The 13,768-nt window shown below is 50.0% G+C and overlaps 1 protein-coding gene across 3 annotated transcripts in view; it reads left to right on the top strand.

Moving 5' to 3' along the window:
* The window catches only part of NALCN (sodium leak channel, non-selective), a 1,296,054-nt gene that overhangs the window by 1,070,196 nt on the left and 212,090 nt on the right, over nucleotides 1-13,768 (top strand). For all 3 annotated transcript variants that reach the window (XM_063953246.1, XM_063953245.1, XM_063953244.1), the window contains one exon: nucleotides 3,955-4,011. In XM_063953246.1, coding sequence (XP_063809316.1) covers nucleotides 3,955-4,011 — 57 coding nt within the window. The remainder of the gene's footprint in view (nucleotides 1-3,954; nucleotides 4,012-13,768) is intronic.

Below are 13,768 nucleotides of genomic sequence, written 5' to 3'. Positions count from 1 at the left end.
ACCTTACGGCGGACAGATTCCCCTTTTTACACATTACGGCGGACAGTGTCCCATTTTCACAGATTAAGGCAGACAGCGTCCCCCTTTTTACACATAACGGCAGACAGCGTGCCCTTGTTACACATAGCGGCAGACAGCGTGCCCTTGTTACACATAGCGGCAGACAGCGTGCACTTTTTACACATAACTGCAGACAGCGTGCCCTTTTTACACATAACGGCAGACAGCGTGCCCTTTTTACACATAACGGCAGACAGCGTGCCCTTTTTACACATAAAGGCAGACAGGGTGCCCTTTTTACACATAACGGCAAACAGCGTGCCCTTTTTACACATTATGGCAGGCAGATTCCCTTTTTTTACACATTACAGATTCCCCCTTTTTACACATTACGGCAGACAGTCCGCCTTTTTGCACATTAAGGAAGAAAGAAAGAAAGAAAAAAGAAAGAAAGAAAAAGAAAGAAAGAAAGAAAAAGAAGGAAAGAAAGAAATAATTATACTTACTCTCTCCGCTGGCTCAGGCTCCTCGGTGCAGCTTCTGGCAGAGATCCCGGGCAGGAGAGAAGGAGGAGGAGGGAGAATCAGAATCAGCTTTATTGGCCAGGTGTACTCACGTACACTAGGAATTCTTTGTGATACAATGCATCGCCAAGCAGCAACATGAAGGGGGTGTACATAGCATAAGAAGGGGGAAGGACATAGCATACATTACAAACATTACACATATGAGTTGATACTGCACATTGCAACTGTACAATAGACTCAACATATTAGACATATTATACACGTAAGACTAAGGAGGAGGGAGCCGCAGCAGCGCTGTGTTATTGGTGGAGGCGCTGCTGCTGCTGTCCCAGCCCTTCACCATAGGCTGTTCTCCGCCGCTGTGAATGCTGGGATGCGCTTCACAGCGGCAGAAGACAGCCTATAGTGAAGCAGAGGGACAGCAGCATCAGCAGCGCCTCAACCAATAAAACAGCGCTGCTGCGGCTCCCTCCTCCACCTCCCTCCTCCTCCTTCCCCCTGTTTCCGCTGCGCTCCTCTCCGGGCGGCTGTGTGCGCTGCACGCAGCACACAGCGGCATGTAATGAGTCAGTTTGACTCATTACATGCTTTGGGCCCCTGGACAGAGGCGGACCCCAGTGCAACGCACTGGTTGCAGTTCCACCTCTGGTTTGCATACATCTCCACTATTTTCGCATCTGCGCATGCTTAGGAGCCGCACTGTGCATGTGCTGCAGATCTGGGGCTGCGAATTTGCTTACAGTGCCCTACACAGGCAGCATTGGAGAAAGCAGGAGCGTGTCGGCCATGTTTTCTGGGTGTGCTGAAGCCAGTGACTGCGTTCTTGGGTGCAGTGTGGTTCATGCAGCAGCAGATCAGAGAAGAAGACAAAGCTGCTGCGTACAAACCGTACAAAGACACAGCGGATGTGTCACCTGTTCCCTCTCTGAATCAGTTCCAAAGATTAAATTTTTTTTTTGTTGCTTTATCAGTATCAGCCCCTTAGGGTGGAATTCAGTTAACTAGCATTAAATACAGCGTGTGAAAAGTAAACCCAATGTAGCTTTTTAATCAGACTCTCTATTTCCCTCGATAGGCTTGTTAACACCCGTTAAAGTAGTGTGTTAACAGGCAATGGTTACATCACAAAACGTACCCGGAAAGGCTAAAAGATCTTAACATGTATAGTTTGGGGGAGAGAATGGAAAGGGGGGACATGATAGAAACTTTCAAATATATCAAGGATCTTAACAAAGTTCAGGAGGGAAACATTCTTCAAAGGAAGAGAAATATTAGAACTCGAGGACATACACTGAAACTGGAGGGGGGGGGGAGGTTCAGGGGAAATTTAAGGAAAAATTACTTCACAGAAAGGGTAGTGGATAAGTGGAATAGTCTCCCATCAGAGGTGGTAGAGGCTAAGACTGTAGAGCAATTTAAACATGCTTGGGATAGGCATATGAATATCCTTACAAAAAATTAAGGTTCAAAAAGGGTTGAGATTACCTAAAGGATAAAAAAAAAGGGGCAGACTAGATGGGCCGGCCAAGTGGTTCTTATCTGCCGTCAAATTCTATGTTTCTATGTTTCTAATGGTGGTCATTCCGAGTTGATCGCTAGCTGCATTCGTTCGCTGTGCAGAGATGAGGCAAAAAAATGGCACTTCTGCACATGCGTATGCGATGCAATGCGCACGCGCGTTGTACAATTGCAACGAACGATGTAGTTTCACACAAGGTCTAGCGAAGCTTTTCAGTCGCATTGCTGGCCGCAGAGTGATTGACAGGAAGAGGGCGTTTCTGGGTGTCAACTGACCATTTTCAGGGAGTGTTCGGAAAAACGCAGGCGTGCCAGGAAAAACGCAGGCGTGGCTGGGCGAACGCAGGACGTGTTCGTGACGTCAAAACAGGAACTAAACAGTCTGAAGTGATCACAAGCGCTGAGTAGGTATTGAGCTACTCTAAAACTGCACAAAAAAAGTTTGCCGCCGCTCTGCGATCCTTTCGTTCGCACTTCTGCTAAGCTAAAATACACTCTCAGTGGGAGGCAGCATAGTGTTTGCACGGCTGCTAAAAACTGCTAGCGAGCGACCAACTCGGAATGACCCCCTATAGCACACAGAATCCGTGAAAGTTCCTAAATTCGTGCATTAACAGGGTTGCTGCACCCGTTAACCAGCTAGTTATCAGGGATTTTTTTTTCAACCCACTGAGGCAGGTGAAAAACATCCTGATATCTCTCTGTTTTAGGAGGGAGTTATCAGAGTTCACCCTAGGGCATTGTTTTTCAACCACTGTGTCGTGGCACACTAGTGTGCCCTGAGCAGTCTCCAGGTGTGCCGCCATAGAAGCACAGCCAGGCCCGTCAGTGTTTTGACGCTACTGAGGCCCTGGAACGATCAATACTTGTGGGTTCACTGGTTGCAGAGCCAGTTCTAATTTTGGGCCCGGGCAGTGTTGGGCTCTTCTGGCTATCTCAGATGTGGCTCAGGCGTTACCTATGGAGAAGATGCGACATGACATCATAGGACACGCAACTGCACCATGCATCACCGTTATATGTGAGTGTACCTTGGCAATATTTATATCTTGTTCAGTGTGCTGCGAGTTGTAAAAGGTTGAAAATTTCTACCCTAGGGGATCACTGTTACCGCGACTAACTGAATTCCGCCCTATTGCTTGAGAAATTTACAGGGTCTAATAGAAACATTTGTGTGATGTTAGAAAAACATTACTGCAGTGGTGATATTATGGTTGGTTACAATTAATTCCTTAAATCTGTAATGTATGGGCACAGATTGGTGGATTGGGGAATCCTTAAATCTGGAAAAAAATCTCAGAATCTGCAGATTGCTTTTTTGTGATTGCTGAAGGGGATCAGTATGTAATCCCGGCGGCCGGGATCCAGGCTGTCAGTATACCGACAGCAGGATCCCGGCCACCGGTAAACTTGGTAGCTCGCTACGCTCGCCACACTGAATGCACGGTGGCTTGCTGCGCTCCCCACAGAATTTATTCTCCATCTATGGGTGTTGTGGACATCCATAGAGGGACAAAAGCATGTGGCGGCGGGATTCCGGTGGCAATATTTCAGCGCTAGTCGGGATTCCGGTGTCGGCAGTGCGACGTCCAGGATCTCGACTGGCAAAATGGTAACGGCTTCCCTGCTGATGTATGGTGGCCTTTAACCCGATAACAGATTGTAATATAGTTTCCAGGATTATGCAACATTTCTGAGATACACTGCAGAATTTGGCTTCAGTCTTCACCTTTCTTTGAAATAGCCGAAGAAAACATCATTACTCTGAAAATATTGTGCATTGAGTTTTCATGACCCTTTCAGAAACCAACAAACATTGCTCAATAACATTCATAAACGGTTATTTTACAGTCTACTGTAATGGAAAGGAATACACTGACTGTTTTGTTGCATTTAATCTTTTATACAGCTCAAAAACCGATCCTATTACTGGAGCAGTGAAAAATACCAAATATCACCAACTATAGTAAGTATCTAAACTTGTATTTCATATGTGTGTATGTGTGTGCTTGTGTGGTGTGTGTGTGTTTGTGTGTAAGTGTGTGCATGTATATATACGGTATATATAAATATATATAAATTATATATATATATATACTAGGTGATTCATTGCACCCTACGGGCGCTCTTCACACCGTCGTAAGGGGCTACGCCCCCGTAATCTCGACTGAAAAGTGAAGGTGTAGAATAGTAGCTGTACAGTTTGTGTTGGTGGAATGGGAGGTTTGTTCGTGAGTAGATGTAGTATGACAAAAGGGAATGTGATGGTGAATGAGGTGCAGGGTCTTGTGAGTGGGTGAAGAGTGTCTTCAGGGGAGGCTGTACAGAATGTGGCTGTAAATGACATGTTAACGTGTGGCTGTGGGACTGCGATGTAGGTTGTGACTGCTTGTGGTGAGGGATGGTGGTGAAGGGTGTGTGTGTGATTGTCTGTGTGGTTATAGAAGGGGGCATGTGGATGGGGTTGTTATTGTAGAGATGTAGTGTAAAAAGGTCTCTGTAGCTGTAGTCAGTGGTGGCGGTTGTCCTGTGTGGAGGATGTGAATGTGTGAGTCTGAAGGGAGGGTGTGTGTGTGTGTGTGTGTGTGTGTGTGTGTGTGTGTGTGTGTGTGTGTGTGTGTGTGTGTGTGTTTGTGTGTGTGTGTGTGTATATATGGTTTGGTGTATGGTTGGTTTTAAATGGGGGTGTTGGGCATCGTCGAGGGGGTGCATAGATGCTGTACTTGTGTAAAGGTAGGTGGATTAGGGGTAGGGGCATAGTAGTTATGAGTTTTGGGTTGTGGTGTCTTGTGATAGGGTTTGTGCAGGGTGAAGAAAGTTGTGTGATTTTTGGAGTGGTGGTAGGGTGTGTTAAGTTGATTGTGTGGAGTGGAGCTGTAAGTGTGTGTAGGCCATGTGGTTACTTGTAGGGTAGACGGGTAGTGTTGGGGGGTAACTGTTGTTGTGATGGGTAGATATAATCCGTGTTGAGGGTCAGAGTTTGTACGTGGTAGGTGTTGTATATATTTCATGCTGCATTATGGAAGGGGGTGAAGGAACAATGTTTGGTGTTTAGTTTGTTCTGGAAGGGGTACATAGATTGTGCGTGGTGTAGAGAAAATGGTGTGTTTGGGGGGCTGAGCAGAGTGAGGTTGGACGGTGGATGTGGTCTGGCCAGTGTATGAGTTGGGTGAGGGGTTAGGAGGTGTAGTAGTTGGTGGAGTGGTTTGTGTGTGCTTTAGGGTGAGTGTGTTGGAAGGTGGCATGGCTGTGGTTTTTCTGCATAGGGTGCTTTGTGTAGGGTATTGTGGTGTGTGGCTGGGAGGTTGGGGGGGGGCAGCAATTGGCATGTGGGTGCCTGGTTGTGGGCACTGTTGTGGGCTAATTGTTGTGGTGATAGTGTGACAGAATCCATGGGCTGTATAGAGAGAGAGGTGGGTGTGTAATAGGGGTAGTGTGGTGCTGTGCAGGATTGTGGAGTGTGTGGAAGGAAATGTGGGTGTTGGAGTGTTATGTAGGAGGGGTAAGTTGGTGTGTGTGTGTGTGTGTGTGTGTGTGTGTGTGTGTGTGTGTGTGTGTTAAGAAAAAGTGTTGGGTAGTGATGTATGGTGCTTGTAGAATAGTGTGGGGGTGGGTGGCTGCCTCTATATGTATTGGTCTAGGGGTGAGGGATGGGGGTGGTGACAGGACGTGTAAAGTAGGTGGAGTAGGGGTAGGGCCATAGTAGTTATGAGTTTTGGGTTGTGGTGTATTGTGATAGGGTTTGTGGAGGATGAAGAATGTTGTGTGATTTTTGGAGTGGTGGTAGGGTGTGCTAAGTTGATTGTGTGGAGTGGGGCTGTAAGTGTGTGTGTAGGCCATGTGGTTACTTGTAGGGTAGACGGGTAGTGTTGGGGGGTAACTGTTGTTGTGATGGGTAGACATAATCCGTGTTGCGGGTCAGAGTTTGTACGTGGTAGGTGTTGTATATATTGCATGCTAGATTGTGGAGGGGGGTGAAGGAATAATCTTTGGTGTTTAGTTTGTTGTGGAAGGGGTACATAGATTGTGCGAGGTGTAGAGAGAATGGTGTGTTGGGAGGCTGAGCAGTGTGAGGGTGGACGGTGGATGTGGTGTGGCCAGTGTATAAGTTGGGCTAGGGATGAGGGGTGGGTGAGGGGTTAGGTGGCGTAGTAGTTGGTGGAGTTATATGTGTGTGTTGTAGGGTGAGTTTGTTGGAAGGGTTTTCTGTGTAGGGTATTGTGGTGTGTGGCTGGGAGGTTGGGGGGGGGACGACAGCAATTGGCATGTTGGTGCTTGTAGCTGAGACGGGTCCAGTTGTGGGCTAATTGTTGTGGTGATGGTGTGACAGAATCCATGGGCTGTATAGAGAGGGAGGTGGGTGTGTAATAGGGGTAGTGTGGTGTTGTACAGGATTGTGGAGGGTGTGGAAGGGAATGTGGGTGGCGGAGTGTTATTTTGGAGGGGCACGTGGTTGTGTGTGTGGGTTAATAAAAAGAGTTGGGTAGTGATGTATGGTGTAGCGGAATAGCGTGGGGGTGGGTGCCTGTATATGTATTGGTGTAGGGGTGAGGGATGGGGGTGGTGACAGGACGTGCAGTGTGTGATGTGGTTGTGTGTGGTAGGGGGATGGAGTTGGAGGTGTGCATGGGTGGAGTGTGTTGATATGTGATGGATGGGTGAAGGTTTTTTTTTTTTTGGGGGGGGGGGGGGTAGGAGTGTGTGCATGGAAGGGGTCCATTAGGTGAAGGTAGAGGTATTTTTTTTTTGGGGGGGGTGGGAGAAGCTGGATGGGTGTTGTATTTGTGGTGGGTGGTTGGCAGGTATGGGGTTATGGTGGGTGTGGGATGACCTTAGGGTGTGCGGGGTGTGTAGGAGAGGGGTTTGGGTGGGTGTGAGTGTGTGTGTAAGAAGGTGTGTTGGGGGTGTGTGTGATTTGTGTATGTTATTGTGGTGTGAGGAAGATAGGGGTGGGTGTGAAAGTTGGTGGGTGTTGGTGGTGTACACATGGGGAAGGTGTATTGTCTGTGTTTAGGGGGGGGGTGACAGGGGTGTGTGTGATGGTTGACACGGGGGCGGGTGATGGCTGACAGGGGGGGTGATGGCTGACAGGGGGGGGTGATGGCTGACGGGGGGGATGGATGACGGGGGGATGGATGACAGGGGGGGTGAGGATGACAGGGGGGGGGTGATGGATGACAGGGGGGGATGATGGATGACAGGGGGGGTGATGGATGACAGGGGGGGGGTGATGGCTGACAGGGGGGGTGATGGCTGACAGGGGGGGTGATGGCTGACAGGGGGGGTGATGGCTGATGGTGGGGGTGATGGCTGATGGTGGAGTGATGGCTGATGGGGGTGGGTTGAATGGCTGATGGGGGTGGGGTGAATGGCTGATGGGGTGATGGCTGATAGGAGGGGGGGGGTGATGGCTGACAGGGGGGGGGGTGATGGATGACAGGGGGGGTGATGGATGACAGGGGGGGTGATGGATGACAGGGGGGGGTAATGGCTGATAGGGGGGGTGATGGCTGACAGGGGGGGTGATGGGGTGATGGCTGATAGGGGGTGGTGGCTGATGGGGGGGGTGATGGCTGACAGGGGGGGTGATGGGGGGGTGAATGGTTGATAGGGGGGATGGCGGGGGGGTGATGGCTGACAGGGGTGTGTGTGATGGCTGACAGGGGTGGGAGTGATGGCTGACGGGGGGAGTGATGGCTGACGGGGGGAGTGATGGCTGACGGGGGGAGTGATGGCTGACGGAGGGAGTGATGGCTGACGGGGGAGTGATGGCTGACGGGGGAGTGATGGCTGACGGGGGAGTGATGGCTGACATGGGGGGCTGATGGGGTGATGGCTGATTAGGGGGTGGTGGCTGATGGGGGGGGGTGATGGCTGAGGAGAGGGGGGGTGATGGCTGATAGGGAGGGGGTTTGATGGCTGACAGGGGGTGTGTGATGCCTGACGGGGGGGGGGGGGGGCTGATGGCTGACGGGGGGGGGGTGATGGCTGACGGGGGGTGATGGCTGACAGGGGGGGTGATGGCTGACAGGGGGGGATGGCTGGGGGGGTGATGGCTGATAGGAGGGGGGGTGACGGCTGACAGGGGTGTGTGATGGCTGACGAGGGGGTGATGGCTGACGGGGGGGGGGGTGATGGCTGAGAGGGGGGGTTAGGGGGTGATGGCTGAGGGGGGGTGATGGGGGTGATGGCTGATAGGGGGTGTGATGGCTCATAGGGGGGGGTTGATGGCTGATAGGGGGGCGGGATGGCTGGTTGGGGGGGTTGGATGGCTGATAGGGAGGGGGGGTGGCCATCTATCATTGTGTGGCTGATGAGTTGTTGGATGGGTGCGGGTGTATGGTGCTGGGGGGGAGAGACTTTGTGTATGTGGAGCTGGGGGCTGGAGCGGCGAGAGCCCTGTCGCCTGCACACAGACAGGTGCGGGTGACGGGGATGTGTGAGTGCAGTGGGTCCCGGCGGCGTGGTGACTGGGGCTGGCTGTACAGTGTGGGCCGGGGTCGGGAGAGAGTTTGTGCTGGGGTTGTGGGGAGGGCGGGAGCGGTCTATGCGGGCACGTCGCGGCTGCAAGCCAACAGATGGTGCTGTGCGGAGGGTGGGATAGCGGCGGTGTGGGCTGCGGCAGTCTGGCCCTCCGTGGTGGAGAAGCTGGATGCGCGAGGTGGAGGTGGTTTTGTGCGGCTGACGGGAGGTGCGGTGTGCGGTGTGGCAGGCTGGGCGGCTGTGGTGCGTGTCCCTGCCACTGATGGATGTGGGAGGTGTTGTGCGGCGGGTGGGTTCGGTGCTGTGGGGTTAGGGTGGACAGTGTGTGCCCAGTGTGTGTCAGTTATGCGGGCGTCGGGGTGGGGGGTGTCTGGGCCGTTCATGGCTGGATGTGGGAGCTGGTGGAGGGGGGTTTGGGGTGTGTGGTGCGGGTGTCAGTGGGTTGTAGGTGCCAAGGGAGGGGTGCATGGTTACCTGGCACTGTGGGGCGTCCGTGCACTGGTGGGTTCTCTGGGGATGGTGGGGGGATTCTGTGGCTGCTGCTCCCGTTCTGCTAGTGGTGTGCTGGGACAGGGCAGGAGCTGCTGACTCCGCCCACCACTGTGACTCCACCCAGCGTTAGAGGGCCAGGCACAGAATCCCAAGGCAAATATATAGGAGAGATATATAATACAGAGTTCCTCCACATACGGTGGAAGAACGATAGCACTCTCCAGACTTGCGTAATTAGTATAAACACCAAATTTAATCAAGGAATTGGTTCCATCAAACTTCAAGTCACAAAAATTGGAAAGGGCTCACCAACGTTTCGGTCCCATGATAGGACCTTTCTCAAGGTAGTTTGCCAGTCAACATAGAGTCCAGTACAATAGCGGCATTATCAGCAGCACACAATAGGACCCAGAAAATCTGTAAAGAGCCTCCCAGGCCCCCTATATATACCTGAGTACACTGCAATCAGTGGATGCAGACCGGCCGCGGCCCGTTGCGTCACTTCCGGTCTAGACCGGAAGTATCGACACGGCCGGACCCGTACCGGTGTAAACACCAAATTGTGCATCGTGGGCACATGGGGGAGGATTATTAAAGTCACCATAATCCTACCCGTGTCCCGAAGTGCAAAACGATGGCAGCATCGTGGCTGCGACGACGGCGGCGTGTGGGTTGCTACGGCAACATCCTGTTTCCGCTACCTCACTTCCGGTCAGGACCGGAAGTCATGCGGTTACCACGGCAACGTTGGTGTTGTAGTTAGAAGCTAAACTAGAAGGGGAGGCGGCATAGGAAAGGACATACAGTATACTAGCCATAGTGTTGCTAGTATACTGGTAAGGTATATCGGGAACCTGGGAGTCGCAAATAGCAATTCCGGAAGAAAAATAATAATAAGAAACTGTGAGGAAACATATTATATATATATATATGTACACATATATGTATACATACATATATATAAAAAACAAATGTATTCCAACATATATAAAAAACAGGGGTGGTCTTCAGTATGCTGGCGGTTGGGCTCCCGGCGCTCAGTATACCGGCGCCGGGAGCCCGACAGCCGGCATACCGACACCTATTCTCCCTCGTGGGGGTCCACGACCCCCCTGGAGGGAGAATAAAATAGTGTGGCGCGCGTAGCGCGCCACCATGCCCTTAGCGTGGCGAGCGCAGTGAGCCCGCAAGGGGCTCATTTGCGCTCGCCACACTGTCGGTAAGCCGGCGGTCGGGCTCTCGGCGCCGGTATGCTGGTCGCCGGGAGCCCGGCCGCCGGCATATCGTAGTGAATCCAAAAAACAGTGATTAACGCCTGGTATACCGACTACCTTGTGCTCATTACTCACAGCATCATCACTCTGTATTACCTGTGGGCGGACATGTTACTATTTATGCCCGGTTCTGCCTTTGACAGGACCTGATTCAAAATGTTGTTTGTATGTGCAAATAGTATCCCCCTGGTCACACGAGTCTGATTAATCTGAAGAACTTTGCTGCTGGGGGACCCCACAGGCGTTAATCACTGTTTTTTATATATGTTGGTATACATTTGTTTTTTATATATATGTATGTATACATATATGTGTACATATATATATAATATGTTTCCTCACAGTTTCTTATTATTATTTTTCTTCCGGAATTGCTATGTGTGACTCCCAGGTTCCCGATATACCTTACCAGTATACTAGCAACACTATGGCTACTATACTGTATGTCCTTTCCTATGCCGCTCCCCCTTCTAGTTTAGCTTCTAACTACAACACCAACGTTGCCGTGGTAGCCGCATGACTTCCGGTCCTGACCGGAAGTGAGGTAGCGGCAACAGGATGTTGCCGTAGCAACCCACACGCCGCCGTCGTCGCAGCCACGATGCTGCCATCGTTTTGCACTTCGGGACACGGGTAGGATTATGGTGACTTTAATAATCCTCCCCCATGTGCCCACGATGCACAATTTGGTGTTTACACCGGTACGGGTCCGGCCGCGTCGATACTTCGGGTCTAGACCGGAAGTGACGCATCGGGACGCGGCCGGTCTGCATCCACTGATTGCAGTGTACTCAGGTATATATAGGGGGCCTGGGAGGCTCTTTACAGATTTTCTGGGTCCTATTGTGTGCTGCTGATAATGCCGCTATTGTACTGGACCCTATGTTGACTGGCAAACTACCTTGAGAAAGGTCCTATCATGGGACCGAAACGTTGGTGAGCCCTTTCCAATTTTTGTGACTTGAAATTTGATGGAACCAATTCCTTGATTAAATTTGGTGTTTATACTAATTACGCAAGTCTGGAGAGTGCTATCGTTCTTCCACCGTATGTCGAGGAACTCTGTATTGTACTATAAGTCTGACTCTTGATTGGGCCAGGCTTTAATTGGCACCCCAGCCGCTATCTGTGTTGGGTGAGAGTGTGGGACTTCCCTTGTGTGTATATATATATATATATATATATATATATGTATATATATATTGTGCAAATGTGTAATACAAATGCCGTGAATAGCGTGCCCGTGACTATTTGGGGGCATGTGTGTACACATCCACTCCCATTTGAAACAAAGTAATATATATTTTGCTGCATTAGCATATTAGCTGTACGGTATTGCACAGCTGCTTCCCTGCGACTGTGCAGTATTGTACAACTCTGAATCAGGCTCTGTGTTCTCTATTTCATTCTAATTTCCTGCCAGGCTATAGCAGGTAGACCTCTGCTTCCCCTCATGGCCATTAGACTGTGCCTCATATCAGCGCATCTCCACGTGAAAAGTCTTCTTACCTCACTTATTGAACCACCCTTAGGAAGAGAGGCTCAAGGCAATTTGGGCTCCAAAGAAAAAACATTTAGCCTGTACACATGCACGCCACATAGTACATGATGAAAATAGAACACACAGGATTGTTTTTTGCCATCATGTAAATCATGCATTAAAGCTGCACTGTAACACAAATTCCATAGTTGGAAAACAAAAGTATAGTGTTTGTCACTTCTTATATAGGCAGGGCCAGATTAACAATGGGACGGATGGAGCTACATCTCCAGGCCTCCTCCTAAAATTAGACCCACCATCATAAGTATTAAAAGTGTATTTCTCAGTTTCTCACAAAATTCTGCACATTTTCAGTTTTTATTTATTTTAAGGAGACAGTAATGCTGATATTTACTAAGCCTAGGATGGACATAAAGTGGATGGAGATAAAGTACCAGCCAATCAGCTCCTAACTGTCATTTTCAAACACAGCCTGTGACATGTCAGTTAGTTGCCCATTGGTTGGTACTTTATCTCTGTCGACTTTATCTCCATCCAAGGCTTAGTAAATAGACCCCACAGTGTAGGATGTGTACGGACCCACATGGCTCTGGCCACACCCATACAGCACTTGTCACAGGTCATCCCTAGCTCAGTATAGGCCCTTTAACATTTTCAGCTCCAGGCCAATGTGGCCCTTAATCCAGCCCTGGCTCAATGCAATACTAAGATTTCTTAGACAATTTCTCTGGACCATATTGGCCCCGACCCCTTACTAAAGACACGATTCCCGGAATTACACTTCCTATCCTGCCCATTTCACTAGGTAGTGGGCAGGATGCGGGAGGGCCACGCACTCTTCCTACATGCAGCCAGGAGGCTCCGACTGTTCAGTAATACAGAACTAGCAAAATAAGAAAGCTCACCATCTTTAGATGTCAGCGGAGCAGTACAATAGTTTGAGTGGGAGGCCACTTCCCATGTTGCAATCTTTTGATACTGACTCTGGGATTTGCCAGGAACAAGGGAGCCATAGGGCTCCGGCTATAGGGCCTAATTCCGACCTGATTGGTGTTGTGCAAAATTGCACAGCGGACGATTATTGAATGACTGCGCATGCGTACGGATCATAATGCCCAGGTGCGACGCCAAACTGAGAAAAAAATCCTGCGTCTTTTTTAACCGCTAGGCGAACACAGATTGATTGACAGGAAGCTGACGTTTGGGGGTGGTAACTGCCCGTTTTCTGGGAGTGCCTGGAAAAACACGGGCATTCCCAATCGTTTTCACAGTGGGTATGTGACGTCAGCTCCGGCCCGATCAGCCTGTTTTTTTTCGCACTGTAGGAGTAAGTCCTGGACTACGCATAGACTCGAAAAATAATTTGAGTTGCGAAAGGATTTGCAGCTGGCCGACATTTGCAAAACTTTTCGCAAGGGGTATGCAGGGCGGTTTTTCACTCTGGCTGGGCGGCGACTATCCGATCACAAACCTCTGCAAATAGGTGCAGTCAGGTCTGAATTAGGCTCATAGAGAGGTAGCACATTAGTTTGTAGTGCAGCTTTAAGTAAAAAAGCCAGCATGTATGAGCTGCATGTTTCCTCCTTAGGATAAAATCATCCTTCATGTGCATGTGCCTCCTATGTGTCTCTAATACATATGCTGGATGCAGCTCTGCTACATTAAAACCACTCATGTGCATTTAGCCTTATAATGTAACAATGTTTGTCCTTGCTAATTAACTCCATAATAGTATTTACTAGAAAACTTCTGTAGACTTAAGCAGTGGTGCAAGTAGAATCAAATTCCTAGTGGCACTGTGTGCGCGCCCCAAAAAAATGGGTATGGCCACATGCCACATGGGGCGTGGGCAATGAAAATGTGGGCGTGATACACATATGCCCCCAATAGTGCCAGATACAAATATGCCCCCACAGTGCCAGATACACATATGCCCACACAGTGCCAGATATGCCCGCACAGTGCCAGATACA

Source organism: Pseudophryne corroboree, chromosome 2, assembly GCF_028390025.1.
Source record: "Pseudophryne corroboree isolate aPseCor3 chromosome 2, aPseCor3.hap2, whole genome shotgun sequence".
Lineage (NCBI taxonomy): Eukaryota > Metazoa > Chordata > Amphibia > Anura > Myobatrachidae > Pseudophryne > Pseudophryne corroboree.
This window is presented reverse-complemented; position numbering and strand designations above follow the sequence as displayed.